Source organism: Odocoileus virginianus, chromosome 7 (assembly GCF_023699985.2).
Source record: "Odocoileus virginianus isolate 20LAN1187 ecotype Illinois chromosome 7, Ovbor_1.2, whole genome shotgun sequence".
Taxonomy (NCBI): domain Eukaryota; kingdom Metazoa; phylum Chordata; class Mammalia; order Artiodactyla; family Cervidae; genus Odocoileus; species Odocoileus virginianus.
In genome coordinates, this window is record NC_069680.1 from 44,070,955 (window position 1) to 44,090,003 (window position 19,049).

At 42.9% G+C, this 19,049-nt stretch overlaps 2 protein-coding genes across 2 annotated transcripts in view; one reads left to right on the top strand and one right to left on the bottom strand.

Annotated features, from left to right (window-relative positions):
* Window positions 1–19,049, bottom strand: part of LIPA (lipase A, lysosomal acid type) — a 96,421-nt gene that overhangs the window by 73,260 nt on the left and 4,112 nt on the right. The window lies entirely within an intron of this gene.
* Window positions 475–9,127, top strand: IFIT2 (interferon induced protein with tetratricopeptide repeats 2). Its single transcript, XM_020894506.2, has 2 exons — window positions 475–723; window positions 6,191–9,127. Exons 1-2 carry the CDS (start codon window positions 719–721, stop codon window positions 7,557–7,559), a joined length of 1,374 nt encoding a protein of 457 aa, XP_020750165.2. The 5' UTR covers window positions 475–718; the 3' UTR covers window positions 7,560–9,127.

The following is a 19,049-nucleotide window of genomic DNA, read 5'->3' on the forward strand; positions in this document are numbered from 1 at the left end:
ACTGAGTAAAATAGAAGAAAAATCCTGCCCTGTGGAAGTAACATAACTTCATCACAGGGACCAGCAGGACTTCCCAAGTGGCGCTAGTGGTAAAGAACCCTCCTGTCAATGCAGGAGACATAAGAGACGTGGGTTTGGTCCCTGGGTAGGGAAGATGTCCTGGAGGAGGGCATGGCAACCCACTCCAGTATTCTTGCCTGAAGAATCCCCATAGACAGAGGAGCCTGGCGGGCTACAGTCCATGGGGTTGCAAAGAGTCGGCTGAAACGACTTAGCACACACCCAGCATGCACAGGGGCCAGCAGGTCATCTTGCTGTTAATAGTGGACAGAGTGAAGATGGGTTAACATTCCAATAATGAGGCAGAGTGCTTGGTAACTGTATCCTTCCCGGAGCTGGGCTCAGTTGATAGCAGCTGATGTTAAGACATCAAAACAATTCACAAAGAACTGACTCACTGTGGGGGGAGGGGGAGGAAGGCACCCTATCAGTTTGGCTCTCACTTAGCACTCAAGATTCATTTCCTCTTCGAGTCTTGTCAATTTCAGTTTCCAGTTTCATTTTCTCTTTCCTAAAGTTTATTTAGGCAAAGGAATCTGGTGATGCATTCATATATAGGTCTCTTAACACTCCAACTGAAGCAGAGAAGGAAGATTTCTGAAGAGCGCAGTAGCCTGAACTGCAGCCTTTCAGAACAGCTGAGAAGTGCACGGCAATCATGAGGTAAAAGACTCTCTCTTCTCTGACTGTGTTGAAAATGCTTAAGCCTTCTTGTTGTGGAAACTGAATTGTCAATAGCCATGCTCCTAAAAGGCAAATTTCTAGGTTGTTTTGCTTTAGTTTAGATTATAGCCTTATGACTCATCTATCTTCTGTAGGTCTTTAGGATTTTGGCTTGTTTACTCCTAAATTATTTCTGCCTCACACTGTCTAGTTTCCTACAGGGATCTCTCACGGAAGCTGAGAATTGAGGCTGGAGAACAATGAGGCAGGAAGGGAGGGGCAGAAGGGGAGAGATTAAAGCAGGCAGGTGCTTCACTTAAAGGTGGATCTAGAGAAATTGCTCCTGCAGACTGCCCTATGTTTCTTATCCAAAGGAATAAGTGAGGGGCTTTTAATAATATTGTTTTTTTATGATCTAAATATTTTTCATTTATTTTAAATGAAACAAAAATGAATATTTTAATGATAAAAGGTACAATTCACAAAGAAGATAGATAATCATAAATCATTAGACACCCAACAACAAAGAAACAAAGATACATGCAGCAAAAATCAGAAGACATATAAGGGAAAAGAAAAAATATATATAACCACAGTGAGACATGTCTCTTTTTAGCAGATATTGTTAAAAATGTACTCAGGGTAGCAACCTCACTTCATGCTAAGGTGGAACATTTTTAATGTGTTCATGCATCTCAGATTTGCATTAAGGCTGGCAAAATAACAAATATTTTCACCCCCAAATTCTACTGACTGGCTAGCATCCTCCTACCTGACATAAGAATTGGAGATGAACTGCTTGGAGAAAACAGTCCCCACCTCTAAAATCTTCTCATATCCCAGAAACATCAGATTTCCCTGGGGAGGAAGAGTTCACACAGTGAGTAGGAAGAAAGATTTCTATTCTATTTTCTCCAGTTTAAGGGTCAAAAAGTCAGACTATATAGCTAAGCCTCAGTCCTAGGAGCTCCAGAATCTAGGAATACCAGCCCTGGTACTTACTTCCTAGAGGAAATATATTTTTTCTGCTAGTTTGCACCTCTGTCTGATAGGAAGAAAATAATAATTTGAGATACTTCCAGATGTCTGTTTCTATAGTAACTCAGAATCTTTAGAAACCTTCTTCCTGTTTCTTAGAATTTTAATATGTCCTTGTCTTAGAATCTTTCCCATTAATAATACTGACCCACCAGTTCATCTTCTCATTTCCTTTGATTCTTTAGCTATAGGGATTGTCATTGGGCATTGCTTCTGTGGTCTAAGAGAATGGTCCTCAAACTTGAGCCTGTGTAAGATTCACAGAGAGCTTGTTAAAGACTGATATTTGAGCTCAAATACTAACCTCCCCAAATCTCAAGACTGATTTGGTAGGTCTGGCTTGGGATCCAAGCCTGTGCATTTCTAATAGGCTCCCCCACCCCCAACCCCACCCTGGTGGTGCTGGTACTGCTCTAAGACAATGTGGGGGCGGCACTGGCTCTGAGCCTTGGCAGACAGTGGGATTGTGGCTTTCATCCAGACAAGAAGCAAGGGGAGAAATTGTTTGCTGTGTAAATACTTGGAATTTCTAGGGGCATCAGGAGCACAAATCTCACAAGTCTAAGTTCAGGACGCAAGGATCTGGGACCAGCTTCTGATTTACCAGTAGAAATAAAAACTCAAAACCGCACAGTAAAATTGGATGCCTTTTGAATGACTACTCAAAAGAATTTAACATACATGTATATATTAAATGTATTTATCTTCCAAATGTAGAGTTGACTATATGTATTGTATGTGAGAGATAATCTCCACTGTATTCACTGTCTCTGCTCCTTGTACACAATGAGAAAAGAGTTAAAGAACCCATGTGCTAATAAGTAAGAGAATCTTCCCATAACCTCGCTAAGAAGGAAGAGACCAGATTGGACATAAACTTTTCAAGGAGAGGCTGGTGTCATTACAAGGTCAGATAGCAAAAGTGAGGCTCTCTCCTGGCCCACATCCTCTGTGTTACATCAAGAGCCTCAGACAACCTTGATCTTCATTCAGATCTTCCTGATCCCTGGTTCAAGAATATCCCCTGGAGGAGGGCATGGCAACCTACTCCAGTATTCTTGCCTGGAGAAACCCATGGACAGAAGGCTTTGAAAAGACAAGAGTTTGTCCCTAAGCAGAAACTCCTACCCATTTTCCCTCCTATTTTTTGTTTATTCTACTTGGGTAATTGTAGCTCCATTTGTTACAAGTAACAGAAATGAGCAGGAACTGATTTAAAGTTCCTAGAATGGCCCACAGAACCCGTGCACAGGACGCTGATGACCCCAGGAGGACTAGAACAGGACACTGGTGAGCTTGAGGGACCCAGTCACTGAGTCTTCTCCATGTGTACCTGGGTCACTCTCTCTGCAGCAGGTCAGACAGAACATGTCCACCATCAGACCCCAGCGTGCACAGCACTCTTCTTAACATATGAAGACTCATGAAGACTCACTGACTCCCTCTCAGTTCCATTTCCAGCTCCCACTTGAATCTGGGTACCTGGCCCTGGTCCAATCAAATTGAGGGGAGGTATAAAAAGTGAAAGAGAGTAGGAAAAATGAAAGAACATAATCTTCCGTTTAGACGATTATTTCAAAAGTGATCCTAGCCACATAACAAGACTTCCCAGACTTCTATTGGTTGGCTATGTCAGAATCCATAATATATAGAATATCAGCTTCTGATAAGAGAACTGATTAATGTATATCATGAAAAAAATTTTTAAGTGAGAATAAACAGCATTTCAGGGCCCCTAATACATAGACAATATTGAAAACAATTTTAGGTAATGAATTATTTTTAACCTACTCTTTTCCAAATTTATTCAAGATAGGGGTTTCATTTGATTGCTTTTCTGTTGGTTGGTTGTTGCTTATTTATTTACTTGTTTGTTTATTTAGTGGACTAACACAAAGGAATAAAAAAAATCTTTCCAGAAGAGTTGCAAAGGCACCCTCAAGGAGAAAGAGCATTTCTCATAATGAAAGATGTTAGCTACCCATCACACTCCTGTAGCCCCTTGCTTGCTCTCTTTCATGAAAGTGTGTGTCAGTGCATAGTTGCTTCAGTAGTGTCTGACTCTTTGCGAACTTATGGACTGTAACCCACCAGGCTCCTCTGTCCATGATGGGATTCTCCAAGCAAGAATATCGGAGTGGGTTCCCATGCTCTCATTCAGGGGATCTTCCTGACCCAGGGATCGAACCTGTGTCTCTTATGTTTCCTGCACTGAATCTACTGGGTCTTGATTGCTTTCCACTCAAAACAATCCACTTGCCAAAACGGCACATTTTGGGAAGACTTGTTCTAAACTCCTTCAAAAGCAAACCATAGGAGGGTCAAAGTTAAATTTCAAAGGAAAATTAAAACAAGTACAAAATTATTAATAGATCAGTTCAGTGAAACATGTTAAGAAAAGGAATTGCCAAAGAAATAACACATTGAATGGCTCTTCGTTTCTGTATTTCCTTCTTCCCGAGCATTTACTTTTGTATTTTGAAATTTCAACTGTATAATTTTATACTTTTTTACTGTTTTAATAAGGACATCCTTATTGTGCTTCTGAACTTCAACTGTATTTTCTCTTTGATGTTTTAAATTCTTTAGTTCTCCCTACTTTGTCTTTTTTTTTTTATTTCTATTACTTCGTGTTTCCTGTCTAATTACGTGAGCTTGTCATAAATCCTTAAGTGATTTTCTTTGTCTAGCAAACTTTTGGAGCTTTTATCAAATTGGTTTTGTTGGTTTGTTTGTTTTTTTTTTTCCATTTATTTTTATTAGTTGGAGGCTAATTACTTTACAATATTGTAGTGGTTTTTGTCATACATTGACATGAATCGCCATGGAGTTACATGTATTCCCCATCCCCATCCCCCCTCCTGCCTCCCTGCCCATCCCATCCCTCTGGGTCTTCCCAGTGCACCAGGCCCGAGCACTTGTCTCATGCATCCAACCTAGGCTGGTGATCTGTTTCACCCTAGATAATATACATGTTTCGATGCTGTTCTCTCGAAACATCCCACCCTCGCCTTCTCCCACAGAGTCCAAAAGTCTGTTCTGTACATCTGTGTCTCTTTTTCTGTCTTGCATATAGGGTTATCGTTACCATCTTTCTAAATTCCATATATATGCATTAGTATACTGTATTGGTCTTTATCTTTCTGGCTTACTTCACTGTATAATGGGCTCCAGTTTCATCCATCTCATTAGAACTGATTCAAATGAATTCTTTTTAATAGCTGAGTAATATTCCATGGTGTATATGTACCACAGCTTCCTTATCCATTCGTCTGCTGATGGGCATCTAGGTTGCTTCCATGTCCTGGCTATTATAAACAGTGCTGCGATGAACATTGGGGTGCATGTGTCTCTTTCAGATCTGGTTTCCTCGGTGTGTATGCCCAGGAGTGGGATTGTTTTTTTTTATTATTTTGACAGTCTATATTCTTTTTCCAAATATTCTTTTCTATTTTGACCATTACTTCTTTAAAACTACATAAAAATCAAAGCTGAAATCAGTTACCAAGGATCTGGCTGCTCCTGCAGAGACCCTCGGGCTTCCCCAATGTCACTAGTGGTCAAGAACCTGCCTGCCAATGCAAGAGATGTAAGAGACGCAGGTTCAATCCCTGGGCCGGGAAGATGCCCTGGAGGAGGGCATGGCAACCCACTCCAGTTTCTGGCCTGGAGAATCCCATGGACAGAGGAGTCTGGTGAGCTGTCCAGCCCATAGGGTCACAAAGAGTCAAAGTGACTTAGCATGCACACATGCACATAGAGACCCTCGCAGAAAGCCAAGAGCCAGCATTCCTAACAAAGATTCCCTTATTCGGGAGAGACTGGACTCAGGCTCAGATTCCTGCCCCACTGCCCTCTCCCTAATTCTTTTTAAAAAATATTTATTTATTTTACTGTTGACTGTGTTGGGAGGGCTCTTCCTGCAGCAAGCAGACTTCTCTCTAATTGTGACCTGAGGGCTCTGTGTTGCCCCAGGGCACATGGGATCCCTGACCAGGGATCAAACCTGTGTCCCTTGCATTGGAAGGCAGATTCTTAACCACTGCACCACCAGGGAAGTCCCTTCCTAATTTTTCTGCTGCCCGTGATCACCCCATTTCTGCTTCCCTGTGTATTTACCACATATACCAAGACTGGAAAAAAAAAAAAAAAGGAAAGGATATTCTTTTTTTTTTGGATGCACTACGCACAACATGGGATTAGTTCCCTGACCAGGGATCAAGCTGCAGATGCCCCCTGCCGTAGAAGTATGGAGTCTTAACCACTGGACCACCAGTGAAGTCCAAGGAAAGGATACTCTTTTTTTTTTTTTTATTATTGGAGTTAACACTGTTAAGGAGAAGGAGAATCCTATTTGTCATGCTCCCCTTTTCTCGTGGGTGAACCTGTGCTATGCCTTAGAGTGTTCATTTCTGTTTTTCCTTCACAGTGAGACCACCAAGAACTCCTTGGAGCATAGTCTACAGCAGCTCAAGAGCCATTTCACCTGGAACTTGGTAGAGGGAGAACATTCTTTGGATGGTTTTGAAGACAGAGTATGTAACCAGAATGAGTTTCAGAACAGTGAATTCAAAGCCACGATGTGCAACATACTGGCCTACATAAAACACCGCAGAGGCCAGCATGAGGCAGCCCTGGAATGCTTACGGCAAGCCGAAGAGTTCATCCAGCTAGAGCATGCTGACCAGGCAGAGGTCAGAAGCCTGGTCACCTGGGGAAACTACGCCTGGGTCTACTATCACTTGGGAAGATTCGCAGAAGCTCAGCTTTATGTAGACAAAGTGAAACAAGTCTGCCAGAAGTTTTCCAGCCCCTACAGAATTGAGAGTCCTGAGCTGGACTGTGAGGAAGGGTGGACACGGTTGAAGTGTGGAGGAAACCAAAACGAAAGGGCCAAGGTGTGTTTTGAGAAGGCTCTGGAGAAGAACCCCAAGAACCCAGAGTTCACCTCTGGACTGGCCATCGCGAGCTACCAGCTGGATAACAAGCCACCATCTCAGAATCCCATTAACCCTTTGAGGCAAGCCATTCGGCTGAATCCTGATGACCAGTATGTCAAAGTCCTCCTGGCCCTTAAACTTCAAAAGATGAATAAAAAAGATGAAGGAGAGAGATTAGTTGAAGAAGCTTTGGAAAAAGCCCCATTGGCCACAGATGTGATTCGAGGGGCAGCAAAGCTGTATCGAAGAAAAGGTGACTTGGACCAAGCTATAGAACTCCTGAGAAAGGCTCTAAAATGCATGCCCAACAACACCTACCTGCATTGCCACATTGGGTGCTGCTATAGGGCCAAAGTCCTGGAAGTAGAAAAAATGGGTGGGGAGAGAGAGGAATTACAGGAACTAATAAGACATGCTATAGATCATTTAAAGAGAGCTGATGAGAGTAATGGAAATTTCTTCCGTATCAGCTCCTATCTTGCCTGCCTCCATGCACAAGTCGGTCAGTATGAAGAAGCAGAGTGTTACTTTCAAAAAGAATTCAGCAAAGAGCTTCCTCCTGCAGCCAAACAACTGCTCCACCTGCGATATGGCAACTTTCAGCTGTACCAGAGGAAACAGGAAGACAAGGCCATCCAGCATTTCATAAAGGGTGTGAAAATAAACCAGGGATCAAAGGAGGGAGAAAAAATGAAAAACAAACTGCAAAAATTTGCCAAAATCAAGCTCTCGAAAAACAGAGCGGATCCTAAGGCTTTGCATCTCTTGGCGTTTCTTCAGGAACTGAATGAAGACATGCAGCCAGCAGAGGAAAACTCTGAAAACCTCATCCCTTTAGCATCTTTAGCTGAGGAATGAGGACCTGGAATGTGGTACCCATAGGGCTACTGCTAGAAGGGAGCTGAAACCCCTCCACCAAGTTGGTATTCAAAATATTTAACAATTGGCACAGGCGTGGATTTAGACCCTGGCCACACAGTAGTACTTGATCAAGGTTAGAAAGGAACTCTGCTGGGCCAGTGTTTAGAGATCTAAATTGTGTTCTGGGAGGGGGACTGGACTGGGCGCAGGTCCAGGGGCTCAGTAAAGGGGCTATTTCCCAACTGACCTCTTGGGAACAGTTGGCATTCCCTCTGTCGAGTGATATCATGGCTATGTTTCTATAAAGTAATCAGATGTCTCACACCTGTAACACTGTGGTCCCTTTCAGCAATGTTTTTCCATCTTTGGAGTCATTTTAGATCCTGTACAGGTTGGTCCTGTGATACAGTTCAGGGCAGTCTTCCCTCAAATATGCCAAAATGGCATTTTGATTATTTTGAAGTTATTACTTGAGAAAACAGCCAGTGCAAGGAGAACACTCTGACCCTCCTCTCAGAGCAGGAAATAAATCTTCCATAAGAAAAGTACCCTCACTATGCCAGGAGGCAGAGAGACATCCTTGTCACTGGCCGTAGGGAATTGAGGGCTGGGAAGGCTACATAAACCAGCTCTGCTTAGCCTCTCCACTAATTAGTACCCAGCCCAAGTTTCTTTGCCTTGCCAGTTCCTCATGAATTTATTATTTCTTTGTCTAAAAGCTGCCAGGTTTGGTCACTTCTTAGGCTGTATACTAGGAGACCTGCATATGTATGAAATTAACTTAGATTTTCTCCTGTTAATTTGTCTTGCATCGATTTAATTATTAGATCAGCCAGAAGAACCCTGAAGGGTAAGCAGAAATTCCCCCTTCCCAACACCCTGCACAGACACTAATGTGCTTTGTCCATCCAAAGGCTGGGGGATAGAAGATTGGGGAGGCCTGGGGGTCCTCTCTCCCTCCCTTCTGCCTTCTGCCCCACCTCCCCAGACAAGTCTTAATCTAGGACTGTTTATACAAACTCTATACAACATGAGTTCAAGCGTCCCATTAACTGAAGGGAGGAAAGAGGTTTTTAAAAACACACACACACACACACACACACACACACAAACAAAAAAAGAGAACAGGTCAAATCTGGAAGGAATATAGCTAGAAGAAGTGGGGTCAGGTGACCACAGTACAAGCGTTTCAGGAAGCAGGTGGGGAGGTTTCATCTCTTCTCTGTCCTCCCTGTAACCACAACACAGCAAGTGAGAGTAAAAAGGTAGATTCTGTACGTTAGAAACCAAAATAATGCTTTTCTTTAAAATATCTTGAATTGGTTTATAGTGCTTTTCAGGTCTACTATATCCTTCTACTTCTCTGTATATTCATTCTTTTAATTTTTGAGAATTTGATATTGACACTCCAACTAAAAAAAAAAAATCTTAATTTATCTGCTTGAAAAATAATTGTAATATATAGTGGAACTACATGTAACATCTGTATGTAATGTTCTGTATTTTCCAAATCTCCTGTAAATGTGTTATACTTTCATAATTAAAAAAATAAAAAAGAGAAAAAATTCTGACTCTTAAATTTGCCCATGGGGGTTTGAATAAAAAGAAAGGGGGAAAAAAATGTGTATGGAAAGACGTCTTACCAGTAGGGAGAGGGAAAGAGTAGGCGAAAGGGAAGGAGAGAAGAATGCCACTTTGTCATTGTAGATTATAATCTTGTATGGAGAAGACCTGTTTGATGAACTCAGTTGCTTTGATGAGCCCAGATTCAAAATGATAGGAAAGCAGGACAGGGGAATTATTTGGTGATTAAGGACCTAGTGCACGTTTCTGGGAAATGTCATCAATAATGGAGGTTTCCCCCATTAGAAATATTGTGTATTAGGTGATATAAAACTTCATTTAATCCTGAAAGTCTTCAGGGAAACCATAAAAGGCATGGTTTGCCTGGGGCAATTAGGATTTTCTGGGTAAATACTGAATGACCAGGGACAGATATCAAGGTTTGTGTGAACCAAAACAGTCAGGTGACCCAGCAAGAGACCATCAATCACCCTCTGGGTTGCAAAATGATTGCCTCTTGGAATTAAATTTAGATGGTAGTTATCAGGGGCTGGGATGTGGGTGAATAGGAGAGATGTAGTTTAAGGGTATAAACTTACAACAGGTAGATAAATAAGACTTGGAGATTTTATGCACAGAATAGTGAATATCTTTTGTATTAAAAATAGTATAGTGTGCACTTGAGATCATCAGTATACATAGCGTGGATGCCTGAAAAAGTCATTAATAAATAACTTAGATGTGATCAAACATAAAGGTGTGTTCTGATTTTTCTGAAATTTTGCTGTACCTTAAATCTTCCAGACTCAGCTACTGAAAAATGCAATGTTACACTGGGCATAAACTGGTTCCAAATAACACAGACTGGCCTAGCATTGAGAGGATAACAGACAGGAAGGCCAGAGGTCGCCAAGCGGCTGGAGGAAATAAACTGCAAGCTACAGACGTTGTTTCCCTTCTCTCTCTCTCTCTACACACACACACACACACACACCAAGGCCTGTTTTAATTCTGTGTTACAACACTTGGTTCTGCCTTGAGCTAACCAATGCGTTTTTCTTATGGAAAGGTTTTTCTTAAAGTATGTTAATAAAACCATGTGTTTGTTTTGGAATTTGCCTTTCTTCAAAATGGTTCCACCTAAGACTGACTTTTTTTCTCTTCTCAAACCTTGGGCTGATAATAGCTCAGCAAACCAGTATTCCTGTCAATTGTTTTATGGCCAGGGGATACACACCTGTGACATCCTATCTCAAAGTGCATAATGGGGGAGAGGAGCCTGGTGAGACTCCCTCAGTCTTGAGGTCTCTTATCTGATTAATAGTTCCCTAACAGACATAAACGGAGAAGGCGATGGCACTGCACTCCAGTGCTCTTGCCTGGAAAATCCAATGGATGGAGGAGCCTGCTGGGCTGCAGTCCATGGGGTTGCATAGAGTCGGACACGACTGAAGTGACTTAGCAGCAACAGGCATAAAACACCTTGCTAAAAACTAGCAAAGGGGCACTCTTTCTTTCCCCCTCTGATGTCTATGTCAGAAGCTTTCCCTAGCTCTATTATACTTTAATAAAACTTTGCTACACAAAGTAGCAAGCCACATTCTGACCCCAGATTGATTCCTCTGGAGGTCACGAATCCCAGAGTAATGCACAGCTCCCAGCAGCAACCTTTCAACAACCTTTTCACTGAACAGAATAAACATTTTTTTCTACAGCTTTTACAGTCCAGGGCTTTGTCTTATATCCTGATACCACCACCAGGTACCTTTGTGTACATAAACACCCTACCCCTGCCCTCCACGGAAGCAGATCTTGTTACATCTTGTGCTTCCATCCATGTTCTCTCTCCTTTTCTGATGTCCATTAGGGGAAATGAGGAAGTATCTCCAGTTCTGTTTAAGGCCCCATCCTGGAGACAATCTAAACACATGTGGGAGAATTTTTCCTGTTAAGTAAAGAATAGAAAGAACATGAAGCTGTGAAGTCTTTGTTTGTCAAGAGGCTTCTGATGGAAAATACAATTCACATCAGCTGCAAAGGTAAACTCATTCCATTCTACTGACTGGACAAGTATCCATTTCAAAAGAAGGTGTTAGCATACTTGGCCTGAGTAACTTATCAGATCTGGTGCCTGGGGAGAAAAACTGGGAGTGTACTTAGTGGAAGGTAAGAGGGCAGGCACGCTGACCCTGAGAGAGGAACCCTGGCACCTATAGAGTGCTAAAGAAGGCATACCAGGTATCTGTAACCTCGTCCTTGCAAGTCATGCCACCAAAACCTTTGCTAGAACAGAAGCCCCAAAAGAAAAAAGGAAGAAAGGGTAGAGAAGAGACATATGTCATGTTACACTTAATATTTATTTGAGGACTTAAAGCTGACAGAAATGATTGGAAAACAATCAAGAAAATTACGTATATAATTCATGTTTCCTGAAATCTCACTATCCAGGAATAACAAACAGAAACACATTAATTGGAATTACTTTAATCTCCTGGTTCTTGACCACATCTCTCGATGTATCTCCCTCCCCTCCAATACCAAGGAGTGAGGAGAATCTCTTATCCTGGTCTGGGTTCTTAGTAATGCCAATTACTTCTCAGCAAAAGATTTATCAGCCTCTGTCCCCAGCTCCCCCTTTTCACAGAGCTTTCCTCTTTCTTTCCCCATCATGTCCACTGACCTGCACAATTGTGCACAATGTGTGTCCAGTGCAACTGCAAGCGTCGAAGTGTGAGAATCCTGAAGATAAACACAAACAGGACTGTGTCAGGATCCCTACTATACGCACAGTCAACCTGGGATGCCAACCTGAAAAATGTGGGTTCCAACTGGAGACCACATGCTCCTGTTTTCTCCCTTCCTGCACCACTTCTCCCATCATCTCTTTTGGGAAAGGAGGTAACTCGATGTCTAATTGCAAATTTTCCTTATGATTTACAGCACAGCTGCCTCATTACTGGTAGTCTACACCTTCTTAGGAGGCAACAAAGAGAGGGACTGACTAAAACCTTTACTATAAAAATGGTGCAGTGCCTTTGGAAAAACCGCTTAGTAGTCCCTCAGTTGGTTAAACATAGAGTCACCACCTGACCTAGCCATCTTATTCCTAGGTATATAAAGAAATGAAAACATACATTCATACAAAAACCTGTACATGAATGTTTATATCAGTGTTATTCACCACAGCCAAAAGGTGGATCCATCAACTGATGAACTGATGTATTAAGTATATCTTTACAGTGAAATATTATTCACCAATGAAAAATAAAGTACTGTACATGCTACAACATAGACAAAATTTGAACATGAAAGAAGCCAGTCACAAAAGGTCATATATTGTATGATTCCATTTATATGAAATGTCCAGAGTTAGCAAATTTATGAGATAGAAAGTAGATCAGTGGTTGTCGAGGACTAGGAGGACTGGTTGTTATGCTTTGTCACTCAGTCATGTCTGACTCTTTGTGACCCCATGGACTGTAGCCTACCAGTCTCCTCTGTCCATGGAAATTCTCCAGGCAAGAAATCAAGAATGCCCTCCTCCAGGAGATCTTCCCAACCCAGGGATCAAACCCAGGTCTCCCACATTGCAGGTGGAGTCTTTACCACCTGAGCTATCAGGGAAGCCCAAGAGGACTGGAGGTGATAGCAAGGAAGTGTAGATCTCCTCTTTGGAGTAATGAGAATGCTCTAAAACTGACTATGGTGGTGGTTGTACAGCTCTGTGAAATACTGAATTGTATAGTTTCAGTTCAGTTCAGTCTCTCAGTCGTGTCCGACTCTTTGCAACCCCATGAGACTGCAGCACACCAGGCCTCCCTGTCCATTGCCAACTCCCAGAGTCTATTCAACCTCATGTCCATTGAGTCGGAGATGCCATCCAACCATCTTATCTTCCGTTGTCTCCTTATCCTCCTGCCTTCAGTCTTTCCCAGCATGAGGGTCTTTTCAAATAAGTCAGTTCTTCGCATCAGATGGCCAAATTATTGGAATTTCAGCTTCAGCATCAGTCCTTCCAATGAATATTCAGGACTGATTTCCTTTAGGATGGACTGGTTGGATCTCCTTGCAGTTCAAGGGACTCTCAAGAGTCTTCTCCAAAATGGGTGAACTGTATGGTATGTGAATTATATTTCAATGTAACTGTTTAAAAAAAGAATGAGTGTCCTTGTTGTTAGTTAGTATTAATGTCAGTCGCTCAGCCGTGTCCGATTCTTTTCTGACCCCATGGACTGTAGCCCACCAGGTTCCTCTGTCCATGGGATTCTCCAGACAATAATACTGGAGCAGGTAACCATTCCCTTCTCCAGGGGATTTTCCCAAACCAAGGACTGAACTCAAGTCTCCTGCATGGCAGGCAGATCCTTTTACCATCTGAGCTCTTAGGGAACCCATCCTTGTTATAAATGTACATAAAGAAGGCAAGCTTTTCTTTCAACACCTTCTATTTTTAACCTCTAAATTTGTTGGCGCTGTGTTATGCCCTTCTTATTATTTGAATTTTAACTACCATCATTACTTTTGCACTCAAGAGACATGCTGGAGAAATTTTATATTCTATTTTCTAGATAGGGTGTGGATATGAAAATCTGGTCCCACTTGATTTTATTTTTAAACACCCATTCTCAGGAACCATTCATCAGCAAGTTGGCACAAAGGAAGAGTTTAAAAGCAGAAGAAAATCTGACTCAATGTGTAAGTCTAAATCTACAGGTGTACAAATTTAAGCACACTATGAATTTCTTAACAGGCATAATGTTATTTAACTACCATAAGCAGCTGTTGCAAATACCATGCTTATTCATGAGCACTTTATAAGCCAGGGATAAGGACAAGAAGAGAAACAAGAAATGGGCAGCTGGTGCAACTGCTCTGGAAAATAACTTAATACTGTAAGATTCCAGTTGGGATGAGAGGAAGCCTTCGGCCAGTTCAATAAAATTGCCTTTTCTCTGATCTAACCACTTCTGATCACTTCTGCCTTTCAAAATAGTGTCTATCCCTAAAATCAGCACCCTCATAACACAGAAACCGTCATGACACAACTTCCTTTCTCTCTGAGCAAAGAAGGCAAAAGATAGAGACACATTTTCCCTGGGCTGGATGTTTAGGGTTTCATGTCTGGCTATGCCAGGATTAAGCACTAGATTCTCAGTAACAGAGATGCCATGTGTTATTTTTGAAATGTACATTTTGTTGGGAATTCCTGGCGGTCCAGTGGTTAGGACTCCAGTTATGTGGTGCAGTCAAAAAAGCAAATAAATAAAAATTTACATTTTATGTGTCTGTGGTGTGTGGGGCCCTCTAAAGCACGGGGCCAAATTCAGGAGCCCCTTTTACCTGGATAACACTGTAAAAGATATAAAGGTATGTTACTTTATCACTACCAGCGTAACATATTGTTAAGTAAGACAATCAACAAAATTACATACTTTCCCAGGTACAGGTTACTTTCACTGAACATAATACAATCTCTGAACTTGAAGTATTCTATGATGCTCCCTTTGTTGGGAAAAAGCAAACAAGTGTCAGTCCTGTTTGCTTTCTGCAGCTTCAGAATAGACGGAGTCTTTCTCCTAGGCAACTGACATTCCTTGATCTTCAAATCAGCCTTGAGAACTATCCTCCCTCTATTTTCATGGATATTTACATCATAGGAAATTATATTTAAAAAAAAAATCTCTCAGGGTATTATCACTCCTTCAGAACGCAAAGCATAAATACATAAATTTATCAGCTAGGCAGCTCACCCAACAATATTACATGTGTTACTATTTCCCGGTTTGTAGCTGGGAAAACTGAAGGATTGCTTTGGATTTCAGAGATCCTAAGTGCCCAGCGTTTATTCCAGGGCTTGGCTTCTTATATTTAGCATGGGGGCAAAAAAACTCAGGCTCAGTGATTTGATTCATGGATAATCCCAGAGATAGTAAATAACACAATTAAATCCAGGTGACTCATATGATAAAGAATTTACATGCAATGCAAGAGACCTGGGTTCGATCCAGGGGTGGGGAAAATCCTCTGGAGAAGGGAATGGCAACCCACTCTGGTATTCTTGCCTGGAGAATTCTTATGGACAGAGGAGTCTGGCGGACTATGGTTCATGGGGTGACAAAGAGCCAAATATGACTGAGAGAATAACCATAGTGGGGCCTGAGCCACACACATCAAGGTACAAATTGGCTCCCACAGGTAAGATGACTTGTCTAAGCTACTTTTTACAACAGTATTTCTTGAGCAGTCTTTCACATCATGTGCTCCCAGAAACCCTTACATAAGAATCTCTCCAGTCCAGGTTGGATGCATGAGACAAGTGCTCGGGGCTGGTGCACTGGGATGACCCAAAGGGATGGGATGGGGAGGGAGGTGGGAGGGGGGTTCAGGATGGGGAACACATGTAAATCCATGGCTCATTCATGTCAATGTATGGCAAAAACCACTACAATATTGTAAAGTAGTTAGCCTCCAACTAATAAAAATAAATGGAAAAAAAATTTAAAAAATAAAAAACTTAAAAAAAAACAACTCCCCCCAAAAAAGTGAAAGTGTTAGTCACTCAGTCCTGTCCCACTCTTTGCAACACCATGAACTGTAGCCTGCCAGGCTCCTTTGTCCATGGAATTCTCCAGGCAAGAATACTGGAATGGGTTGCCATTCCCTTCTCCAGGGGATCTTCCTGACCCAGGAATGAAGCCGGAGTCCCCTGCATTGCTGGCGGATTGTTTACCAGCTGAGCTACCAATGAAGCCTTCCCTTCTCCTACATACTATTAAATAATGCAGTTTCCTGGGACGCACCCTAGCATTCGGGTTAGATTCCTGAAATCGCGTTATTTATTTATTTGCCACTACACACTGCTTGCGGAGAAGGCAATGGCACCCCACTCCAGTACTCTTGCCTGGAAAATCCCATGGACGAAGAAGCCTGAAAGGCTGCAGTCCATGGGGTCGCTAAGAGTCGGGCATGACTGAGTGACTTACTTTCACTTTTCATTTTCATGCATTGGAGAAGGAAATGGCAACCACTCCAGTGTTCTTGCCTGGAGAATCCCAGGGACAGCGGAGCCTGGTGGGCTGCCGTCTATGGGGTCGCACAGAGTCGGACACGACTGAAGCGACTTAGCAGCAGCAGCAGCAGCAGCACACCACTTGTGAGGTCTTAGGTCCCCCACCAGGTATGGAACCTGCACCACCCCCACCCCACCCCCAAGATGCTCTGTTCCCCCAAGTGGAAGGCGGGAGTCTTAACCACCAGACTGCCAGGAAGGTTCTCAGTCATGATTTTAAAGGATTTGCTTCTACTGAGTCATGATAGATTTCAGCTTTGTTTCCTTTTCCTCGTCTTGATTTCAACACAGCTTCACTTTCCATTTCTTCTTCTGTTTCATAAAGGCAATCACTCAGAAACTGAGAGAAAGCATCAGCTGACGCATTCTCCCCACCCCACTTCCCTTTTAATAGCTCCTTCAGTCTTTACTTGAGGCAGACTTGGAAGAGTTCTGAAGAGCAAATCAGCTTGGACCCCAGCTATTCAGAACAGCAGAGAGCAGATCGCCATCATGAGGTCAGTGAGATAAGATGCAGGCGGCCTCAATGTTGAATGCAAATTGTAAGCCGAGCTTCTCGAGTGCAGGCAGGTTCCAGAGTTTGCCCTGTGCTTGTGGACTAAAGTTCCTGTATCAGTACGGGCACCTTTTATTTCTGTGACTTTTTCTGGTGTATGCACTCAGACTCCCTAAGCTTCACGGGGAGGGGCTGGGAGGTCGGAGCTGGATGAGAGGGAGGCTTGGCAGGAGTGATTAGATCCAGTCAGGCACTAAGTTTACAGATTCAAATTTAGATCTAAGCAAATTACTCTTTGGGGGGCTTTTCTGTTGTTTTCTTTAAAAGAATGAAGAGGGTTTCTTTTTGTCATTCTAAAAGGAAGCATTTCTTTTCAGCAGATGTTATTAAAGATGAAGTTGGTAGTACAAAGCCAAGTCATGTTGGAAATTCTGCCCTGAAAATTTGATCACTTCAAGATGGGAAGTGGAAAAAACAATCCTTACAGATGGACTTTTTTTTCCATTTCTTATATGAAAACAAACCTGAAGCTCAGAGTTTATTTTTATTGCTGTAATGAGAGCTTGTGAGCAACAGAAAATAATTTTTCTCCAAAACATAAGGACATAATTGCTTTCTTGTGTGTGTGTGCTTAGTCACTCAGTTGTGTCCAACTCTTTGCAACCCCATGGACTGTAGCCCGCCAGGCTCCTCTGTCCATGGGGATTCTCCAGGCAAGAATACTAGAGTGGGTTGCCATGTCCTCCGGGGCCTCTTCCCAACTCAGGGATCGAACCCAGGTCTCCCAGTTTCTTTCCTAGTACTGATCTAATTTCTAATGAATGAAAGCACAGCAATGATTGCCTGTGGATGGTGGAGGGTGGGATTGGGTTTGACTAGCAGGGCACACCAGGGATGATACAAATAGCCTACAAGAAGGTAGTGGTGGTGGTTACATGGGTATATCCATTTGTCAGAATTCATCAAGTACACTTTAAGTGGGTACATTTTAGTATATGTGAAGTATAATCTTGGTAAACTTGATTTTAAAAGATGTGCATAGATCTGCCTGAGTTCTACCATCAGATAGAGCCTCAGGAAAGAGACAGCTGGAAAAAAGGGAAAACTTTCCCATCAAGCACCAATGGGAGGGAATTGAGAAACCGACGGACTGAGGAGGGGGCATCCTAGTGACCGTTCAGGGAGCAAGCACAAGGAGCCCAGGGCCCCCAGACGCTCTGCAGGCCTGTACCTGGGGATGGTGGCTAGAGGGATTCACCGCCAAATGCCCAGACCGCCTTCCCTGTATGACGGGCTCCAGTTATGAGTGTGTGAACGGTGTCTGCATTAAGTGAGTTGACCAGAAAAACCCAGCCCTGCCCTGTGCCTTGGTATCCCGTCTGCCTGAGAAGTTTGGCAGTGACCTGTGCTTGGGTGTGTCCAAAGCCACCGACCCAAGGAATTCTGAGAGAGGCTCTCTGGACTATGGTGGACTGAAGCCCACTGACCCAAAGAATTCTGAGAGAGGCTCTCTGGACTATGGTGGACTGAAGCCCACATCAATGTGCCTGTTCCCAGTTGTTGTCGTTTAATTGCTCAGTCATGTCCAACTCTTTTGCAACCCATGGACTACAGACTATAGCCTGTCAGACTCCTCTGTCTGTGGAATTTTCCCAGGCAAGAATACTGGAGTGGGTTGTCATTTTCTTCTCCAGGGGATCTTCCCGACCCAAGGATGGAACCTGGGTCTCTTGCTTGGCAGATGGGTTCTTTACCACTGAGCCACCAGGGAAACCCTGTTCCCAGAGGCTGTGATAAAAATTGCCAAACTGGGAAGCCACCTGGGGAAACACCTCATACCTGTGGGCTGACTGATGAGTGCCTTCATCTGCCCAATCCACTGTGGAACTGTTGGTCCCCTTGCACATGCAGAATTCACTTAAAATGATAACACTGATATGCCAGTGACCATAGCAGTAACAGTTTTAATGTGATCAGTAGTTGTCAAGAGGTCTACACGCCTTATATCATCCTACCAATACCGCAGGAAGGGAACCCTATTATTTTTCACTAGCCTCATTTTGTAGATGAGAAAAATGGGTCTCAGAGGGAAAATTACTTGGCCAAGAGGTCACATAAAAAGTAGGTGTCAGAGCATGGTCATTATTCAGGAGACACACTCCAGTGCTAAGCATCTTCTGACTCTGGTCAATGGGGCAAAATGTCTTCATCATGCTTATGTTAGAGAGGAAGGGCAGGGACTGGAAGGTCTAGGCCCTTGGGGTCCCTAGTTGGAGAGGGAGGACTATTCCTTTGAGTGCTCAGAACCATGCCTTAGATAAGGGTAAAAGTGGATCTCCCTAGGGCACGGTCTCCTATC